Consider the following 9,327-nt stretch of genomic DNA (forward strand, 5'->3'; position numbering starts at 1 on the left):
CATAGTGCCTACTGTACAAGCCTGTGGGGGCACTGCTATGATCTGGGGTTGCTGCAGTTGGTCAGGTTCAGCAACATTATGTGCCCAAAGAATGAGGTCAGCTGACTACCTGAATATACTGAATGACCAGGTTATTCCATCAATGGATTTTTTCTTCCCTGATGGCACGGGCTATTCAAAGTTGACAATGCCAGGATTCATCGGGTTCAAATTGTGAAAGAGTGGTTCAGGGAGCATGAGACATCATTTTCACACATGGATTGTCCACCACAGAGTCCAGACCTTAACCCCATTGAGAATCTTTGGGATGTGCTGGAGAAGACTTCGCGCGGTGGTCTGACTCTCCCATCATCAATACAAGATCTTGGTGAAAAATGAATGCAACGGAAATAAATCTTGTGACATTGCAGAAGCTTATCGAAACAATGCCACAGCGAATGTGTGGCAAAGCTAAAGGCGGTCCAATGAAATAATAAAGTGTGTGATCTTTTTTTTTGGCCAGGCAGTGTACGTAGACTGAACAGTTTATATTCAGTATTTGTGGATTTCTATTACATGTATACAAAACTATAAATATTTGTGTGTGAATCAGAAATACATTTGTGAATCTTATTTTTGTATTCGTGGATTTGTTTTACATTTATATAGAATTAAATATATTTGTGTGTGCATTTAAATACATTTGTGAATCCTTCTGTGTGCATTTGTGAATATTGAGACTGATCTAACTCCATATGCAAACCACAGAGGGAGCAACAATCAACGCGTCTGTCAGACCATCGGCAAAGAAACAAGAGTTTTTACCATCTTTAGACTCAATATTTAAAGATTTACTGAACTCTCATGATCACAATATCCAAGAGTACCAACTATCGAAATGCAGAGAAAGATTGAATCCAAAACATATCACCATGACTGGTTGCCTAAAATGTGTCACCCATATCCCGCTGTATTTCCAGTAATATTTCATGTGCATCAAAATGGCGACCGCACTCTGACCTTGACATCTAATTGAGCCAATTAGGAGCTTCCATTCAGCCAGCCTATGAATAGGAATGTTGCTGCATTTATCTTTTAAAACATCCTGACTGCAGCTGTCGCCTCTGCTATCGCTGGATTATTCTACACAAGGTTAACGTGATAAAACAAAAGATAGGGAGTTATTTTCACGACTTTATTCACAGACAGATTTCATTGGCAAACAAAATGTACAGCTCCACGTTGTTGTTGTTTGTTAAACTAACATCCCATGTATTGTGCTCCCATTTCTGGTAGCTTTGACTTTAATCCAGAGTCTGGACTAAGGCATTATACGTTGTTTTACAAAACATTCTAACAGTGCTGCTTTGCTCATATAGATTACACATGCAAAGGGAAACCAGGGCGTTGTTCAAAAGTATTCACAGAGGCCATGGTTGAAGTTGTTAAAAACATTTTTTAAAAAAGCTTTACAGCCTGTCCTAACAGCACGCGACGGGAGTGAGCATCAAAAATCAGCCTGATTCTACTGTTTACGATTAGAGTGTTAAAAATGGTGCGCCGTTTTTCTGTTTTCCTCTCTGTCGCTCACGTAGACGGACAAGGGACGAGGAAGGACGGGGGCTCCACACGGGCCGACACTCCAGTGTTTCGACGTGCCGACATGCCGACATGGCAACACGACGACACAAACACTTGAAGGAATCTTGGTGTTCATGTGTTACTTTTAATGACAGCTGTCCTTTTCTATCGGAAAGGTATCCTTAAATGACTTCTTTCCCTGATTTCCGACTCTATCCACTATCCTATCTCTACAACAAAGGAACAAAAAGCCCAAAAACAAATCTTTACTTGACCTTCGGGGAAGGGGGGGGGGGGGCTAATATAATGGTAGGGGAAACACTACACTCAGTCAACAGAGCTCATTAGTTTGCTGTACAAAGTGGAGAGAGTGTGGTGCATTAATAATATCCTCATCCGTGATTAGAATGTTGAGCTCTGACTTGTGTCAGCACCGGAGAAAAACGTTCTTTTCGGGTCACCGCGAGCCGTTTATTGACGCGCCCCCGAATCTGCACATAGCCTACTCCGTGCTACTCCGTTTTTGCTCCTCACAGCGTGTTTGAAACGGAGGCACTGGTGGCACGCTCCGGGAGACGGATCGCTGCACTCGCTGTGGAAACACAACTTGACTTGAGTGGTAGGGCAGCGGCGTATTTGCTCGGCGCTGACGGACCGCGGCGCGCACGGAGTATGTGCCGGGATTGTGATTTGAGTCAACAGCTCCTCAATAGAAAGCAAAACACTTCAGTTTGTCCACCTTCAGTTCAGAAGCACTACATGTCATAGCAGAGGATTCAATATTTAACAGATGCAGTGTGGACATCATGCGCGATACGCCGAGATATATACATCCCTCGCTTGCTGTTAGGACTCGGTGTATGTCTGTGACTATATAATGTTTAGAAATTAAAGAAACGAAGATGACGACTAATGGCAGCATCAAAACATAACTACAATCTTCAATTTCAATAATCTATGATCTGATGCATCATGAGCCGATTTCTACATCTACTTCCATGAGCGTGCTTCTTAAGAAAGACATGAAAAGCAGGAAGTGAAGCGAGGATGCAACAGGCAAGCAGGAGGGTAAATGTGCAAGCATGCGACAAGTCGTCAGCAGTTGCATGATACTCTAAAAAATATGAAGAAAGGGTTGAATAAAGTTTGCTCAGGAATGCGCGCGGTCATGCTCTGCACAGAAGTCTGTGTTGACGAGAATGAAGAGACAACTCCTGCACAAGAGAAACAACAAAGTACCGTCACCTTGACAACACAGGGAGACAGCCATCTCCCCAAACAACAGAGACAAAATCCCCGGAGGAAGTGAGGAGGTGTTGGAATTGTGTTCATTATTGGCTTCAAAGACTGTGCCACAAGGAAAGTCCTGTGATAACACGAGCAGCTTAGTATTGCATCACATGTCGGGGTAAATATTACCTATGGGACATCGAGAAAAACAAGAACAAAGGCAGGGTTTAAATGAGAACAAATCTTTTACAAAAGACATCAAAGGAAATTAAAAAGTAAAGTGCGACTCGGACGAGATCGGATCCACAGGAGGATGCTACAGTGGCTGGGGCAGAGATGGAGATGTGCACTTTTGGGTGGGTGGGGTGACACGGGTGGCCGGCGTCGTTTTACGCTTCATCGCAGATAACCGTCTCCACCACAAAGGTGTTCTCAAAGTGACGGATGTGGTGGCAGTCCTTGGCCTCGCGCTTGTTGATGCCTGAGAGGGAAACAGGATGAGACGGAGGGAGCGGATCAGTGATGTGAAAACCTGCAGATCTCATCACAACATTTGAAAACATTCACGCTGCTCTCATCCCTGAAACACAAACTCAGAGCGACACATTCGATCAGCCGACTCGGGGAGTTTTTACTCTATACATTTTCTTTTTTTTTTTTACATTTTCCCCTCCATCAGCTGTTACTTACGCCTGCGGGTGACACGGCGGCTCAAGCGGTACGTGTCCTTTCCATTGCACAGGCGGTTGATGAACGGTCCCAGCTGACGCAGGTTGTGCACTTTGCCAGTCACCACCATCTCTTCGTGGATGATGTAGGTCTGAGGCAAGTATGTTCCCTTCTGCAAGAGAGACGAGTGCAATTACAACGAGCGTCCAGAGAGAGCTTTAACAACAGAAACAGTAAAAGGGGGGGGGGGGGGGGGTGGTTTCAAAAAGGAAGCTCATCGAGTGTCTCTCTCCTGAACAATGTTGATCTCTATGTGAAAGTAGAGCTAGAGAGTACAAAACAGGAAAGCCATTAGTACTCTCCATGTTGTGAGTCCCGCTTCTAGATCTCACTTCACTAAAGATGAAGCGTTTCACTCTCACAGCCTCAAAAGTCATTTACTCATGTGGCTGTAACCGAGAAGCTTCTCTGTGTACGTGTACTGTTTTTAAAACCAGATATTTAAATTTCACTTACAGAAACAATATGAAGGATTTCACTTTGATGCACTAATGTCATTAAGAGACACAGTGCTTTTAACGCCCACCCCCCAAACATGACTCTGCTAGCATCTGCAGCTCATTGTTGAGACAACCTTTAGCGTAAGATGGATTTATTGATTATTGATCCTTTGAATGCAAACCTGAGACATAACTTGGGTTGGACGACTCTCTGCACCCACCAGCCTTAAAGGCTTATTTGTGTAATAGCTGTTAGTTTGCCAAGGTGGAGAGACACTACATGACAGGGTCTGTTGCAAAATCTATGAAGACACCTGGATTCATTTGTCATGCTGCCTCAAATTCAAGCTATTCTCAAGGAGACATATCACCTTTCTGTCCATCCATTTTCTTCCCCTTAACCGAGGTCTGATCATGGACCAGGAGAGGTAGGTCAACCCAGACTTCCCTCTCCCCAGCAACGCTTTCCAGATCCTCCTGGGGGATTCTGAGGCGTTCCCAAGGCCAGAAGGGATAAATAATCCCTCCAGCGGGCTCTGGGACCACCCCAAGGTCTCCCCCCAGCTGGGCGTGCCTGGAAAACCTCCAAACGGGAGGCATCCTAATCAGACGCTCGAACCACCTCAACTGGCTCCTTTCGATGAGAAGGGGTAGTGGCTCTACTGCGAGCCCCTCACCCTATCTCTCCAGACACCCACTGGAGGAAACTCAAATCGCGTTCTTATTCTTTCTATCACTACCCGTAGCTCGACAGGCAAATAAAAGAGCTTGGCCTTCAGGCTGTATGCTCAACCCTCTCTTCACCAGTTTTCTGTTTTTTTTTTTTTTTTTTTAAAGATTTATGTTTGGGCTTTTCGTGCCTTTAATGCAGAGAGAGGACAGTGGATAGAGTCGGAAACCAGGGAGAGAGAGCGGGGAATGACATGTGGAAAGGGGCCACGGGTGGAAGCGAACCCGGGCCTACCGCTTGAGACGAGAGTCTCAATACATGGGACGCGCGCCCTAACCATTGCGCCACCAGCGCGCCCCATCTGTTTTTGTTTGTAAACGCCAAATGTGAACATCCCAAAAAAGGAAACAGTGAAGGCTACAACCTTTCATAAGCTGTGTTACCTTGACGTTGATTAGAAGCTCCCAAAGGTTGCGTGGCGGCATCACGATGGTGGTGTTGAGCTCTATAACGTAGCACTTGTCCAGAGCAATGTCGTGGTAAGCGGTAAGTCCCTTGAAGAAAAAGCAGTTTTTTTAAAAACATGAATGAGCACATTATTTTTTTTGCTGATGTTGCGGTTCCTCCTGTTGTAAAACGTGAATAACCGCAGCTAGGAGCAGATGTAAGCTGGATCATACATCCACCATTTTGGTTTGACCTGTGATATAGCTTACTGAATACTGGATTGAATGGCACAGGATTCTTTCAGGATGAATCCTGCAGACACAAGTGAGCTGCCAACGTTACATCTCGCACCATCATTAGATTCATTCATCAAAAAACCTGAACAGCAAGACACACTGTTTAGATGATGTTCATAAAGAAACCATCACACCAACATGCTTTACATCAGGATGTTAGCGCTGTCGTCACGTTGTCCTGAGCACTAAGCTAAATGCAAAGTCCAACCTTAAAGGGCCGGTACCATGGCTGTAGACAGAGGTCTTTTTTTCTGTAATATGAAGGCCATTTAGAAGTTAGTGATGTTAGGAAACGTTGCTCTGTTTGCATGTGTGTGTTTGGGTCCTCACTCTGTGGAAGTCATGGATGATATCAGCGGGGTCGCTGCCTCCGAAGTGAGGCACGGGCACGGTGATCTTCTCGTAGTTGTCGGCCAAGTAGATGCCAACATTCTCCTCCAGCTCCTGACGCCCTCGCAGCGGGGCGTACGCAGAGTCTTCATAGAGCACCCTGCAGTGGAACAGGTTCTCCTCTGGGATCTGCACAACACACACACACACACACACACACACACACACACACACACACACACACACACACACACACACACACACACACACACACACACACACACACACACACACACACACACACACACACACACACACACACACACACACACACACACACACACACACACACACACACACACACACACACACACACACACACACAGAATGTAGATCAACACACCAGCTGCAACACTTAAAAACAAGTGTGCAGCAGAAATATTCCTCTCATATGGTACCGACCTGAACAGAAAACAAATCTGAGACGAGGGCTGTAACTGAACTAACGTAAAGATCCCCTCTCCTCCTCATGCCCACCTTTCATGTTGTCAGTCTGTGAAATATATATATATAGAGCTATAGAGCAGCTTTGGAAGATTCACAGCTCAAAATCCTCCTTATTTATCTGATACTGTCGTCAGTAAAAATCCTCATTTCAGCCTCTGCCAGAAACAGTTCCTTACAGCTGCTGTCTCTTTAAGGCCCACCCCTCCCCACGTGCCCACTATTCCTCTGATTGGCCAGCTCTCTGGGGCAAAACGCTGCAGGGCTGCCAGGGGACGGCTGCTCTCCAGTGCTGGGAAAAGAGAGTCTATGGAAGAGGTTTCACCAGCCTACATAGAGGCTTGAAGACATCTGGTGAAATTCTTGGTTTCATATCAGGGAACTACTTTTTAGCGCAGACTCATCCTGGGATTACTCCAACATACGTTTACCTCAAGATCTGAAACTTTTCCCACCTTTAGTCTGGGGATTTTTTTTTAAATGAGGATCAGCAGATCATCTGTCATTAATAAAATCTTGTCGTAATAACCAAATCTTACATGAGGTATGAAGTAGTAGCGGTAGACATAAATGGAGGCGAGGACCAGACCAGCCATGAACACAACCAGGCCGAACGTCAGGCAGCACAGGCCGTTGAGGGGAGACTTTTTGGGCCGCAGCGGCAGCACCAGCTCCTCCTCATCCTGGAAAACACAAACACACACGTTGAATGCACATATAAAAAAAAACAAAGAGCTCACTCAAATGGCAGTGCTTCATTTCAAACAGGAATAAATAGCACTGAGCACGGCTAGAGGAAGAGATGGGGAAGCGCGTGTTGTTGAAATCTAGTCGGAGATGGTGGGTGAGTAATTTTCCCAGACGCCTACAGTCTAGCAGCCCATCTGACGGTGCCACGAGTCCAACAACCTGTGTGGGCACAGTGACACTACACACAGATACACACAGATAGTAGCGACTCAGTGACTGTGCGCTTCCTTTCACTGAAATAATGACAAACAGAGAAGCGGCTCAATGAGTGCTGTAGCCGTGCTGAGGTGATGGCTCTGTAGAAGAGTGGCTCTTTACAGAAACTGTGGTTGCTATTCTTAGCTGTGAGTACGAGGATCAAATGATTATGAGACACAAAGACACAGCTACTGTAAGAAACTTCAGAGAACAACGATGACAATCCTCCTGTCTGAATATGTTGCATCATTTTTTTTTAAAAAGGGTCAAAGCATCCCCTGTTTCACAATCTGTCTTCAGAAGATTGCGGTATATGTGTGCACCTACTTTGGACAGTGTGTGTTCTGTGTGTGTTCAGCGTCTCTGCTCTCTGTGGAAACATTTGGACGCAGAGAGAATGGGCATAAGGACAAGGTGGCGACTGTGTTTGTGCGAACACACACTTGTGTCTGAGACTTTGTGTTCTCCCACCACACAGAGACAGAGAAGGGCTCTTTCGCACCAGCTGACAGCGTGACACACCATGAGGCCCGACAAACTCCTGTTCAGTACATCTCAGGGAGCAGATTTTAAAGACACAGCCACTCCATCCCGAAAATGCACTTTTGCAAAATCCTCTTTAAATGCATGTCTCGTGTCCTATATGGTATGTTCCATCATGGTGCATCATCTTGGGGGGGGGGGGGGGGGGGGGCAAGGTCATGTATCTTTAACGAGGGTTGAGGTGGATGCTCGGGTGCTGCTACTGCAAAGTTAAGGACTCCACTGCTCTCTGCTCTCCCTCCATCAGAGCTGGGAAAAAAATGCGCTGCGAGCACCAGCCTCCCTGCCATTTTGTCAGCTGAATCTTATACATTTCTGGCATTGAGCCCTTTCTTGAGGAAGTAATTTAAATATCATGCAAAACATACATCCCATATATTTAAATGATTGTCAGACTCAATGCAACTTCCACAGCTAACCCAGAAATACACTTTGCTTTCTGCTTGTAATCTAACACAGTACACAGTCCTGAATGAAGAACACGCATGTTATACACTTGCATCAAGCTTGCAAAAAGGGGGCTGAACTGGTGCATGAGAAAGGAGTAAAGTAATGGCATGTTTTGTTTGCAAGTAAATGGCGACAGATGCTGTCAAAATGCCCTGCTGTTCGTGTCTGTGCAGGTGCAGGATGCAGGCAGGAGAGCTGAGCAGGAAGCACATCACGGTGGCATTGTGTCAGGAGGACAAAGACAGGAATTATTCTGAAGACATGCACAACAATGACCGACGCGTCACTCACCATCGGATGGGGAATGAGGATTTCGGTCTTGTCGCCATCATTCTCCTTCTCCACTTTCTGTCCCGAGACAGACTGGAAACTGATCTTCACCATGGCTCGCTGGTTAAAAACCTGTCAGGCTGCAGGTTTCCCCTCTTCCCGTCAGTGTGAACTAAAAGCTGGACACCTTGTCGATAGGTACACCTCGTCGTCAGGCCGTCCTCTTCTCACTGCTGCTCCTCTGTCTCGTTTCTTTTCCTTTTTTTTCATCCAACCGGAAGTGGGCTGGGTTTTTTTTTTCTTCCTTGTTCTTAACTGCGCCCTTAAAGGAGCATTTCGCTGATTTTTGAGTAGCTCCAGTATCACTTGTGAAAGACGTGCAAATGTATCATCTCCATATCTCATTATCTCGGGGTAACAAAGATTGTTTTCTCCATATAAAAAGATGATTTAATCTGTTACAACAAGGAAACCAGCTTTGTTTTCTCACTATAAGGCGCCTTCATAGAATGTATAAAACATGGACATGGTCACCTGGTGGATGGTGAAGATCAGTTTCATGGTGGTAGCCATATTCAAAAGGATGTCTCAATCAAGCACTAGCCCCATCACAAATCTGTCTAGCCCCCTGTCTGCTTTTATTTGGGGGGAAAAAAAGAGCGAGAACTTAAAAAGTAAGTATGAATTCATGAAAATTGACTATTCATGGCATTAGTCAAGCTCCCACTCAGCACCAGAAGAAAAACAATCCTTTCGCGCAACCTTAAGTCCCTGACACACCAAGGAGATCGTCGGTCCGAGCTGAACAGTCCATGAGCGGTCTTCGTCCTAGTTTTTGCGGTGTCTAGTTCTTTGCCGTCTGCTTGGCGTTTTCAGGGTCTTAATATCAGATAGTGAGGGGAGCCCAAAA

At 45.6% G+C, this 9,327-nt stretch overlaps 1 protein-coding gene across 1 annotated transcript; it reads right to left on the reverse strand.

Annotated features, from left to right (window-relative positions):
- Positions 1-1,160: 1,160 nt before the first annotated feature.
- On the reverse strand, positions 1,161-8,697 carry itm2ca (integral membrane protein 2Ca). Its single transcript, XM_020644399.3, has 6 exons — positions 8,439-8,697; positions 6,746-6,889; positions 5,703-5,891; positions 5,073-5,183; positions 3,481-3,631; positions 1,161-3,271 (listed from the first exon to the last, which is right to left on the reverse strand). The coding sequence occupies exons 1-6, from the start codon at positions 8,529-8,531 to the stop codon at positions 3,180-3,182; spliced, it is 780 nt and encodes a 259-aa protein (XP_020500055.1). The 5' UTR covers positions 8,532-8,697; the 3' UTR covers positions 1,161-3,179.
- Positions 8,698-9,327: the final 630 nt, after the last annotated feature.

This window comes from Labrus bergylta, chromosome 11, assembly GCF_963930695.1.
Source record: "Labrus bergylta chromosome 11, fLabBer1.1, whole genome shotgun sequence".
Taxonomy (NCBI): Eukaryota; Metazoa; Chordata; class Actinopteri; order Labriformes; family Labridae; genus Labrus; species Labrus bergylta.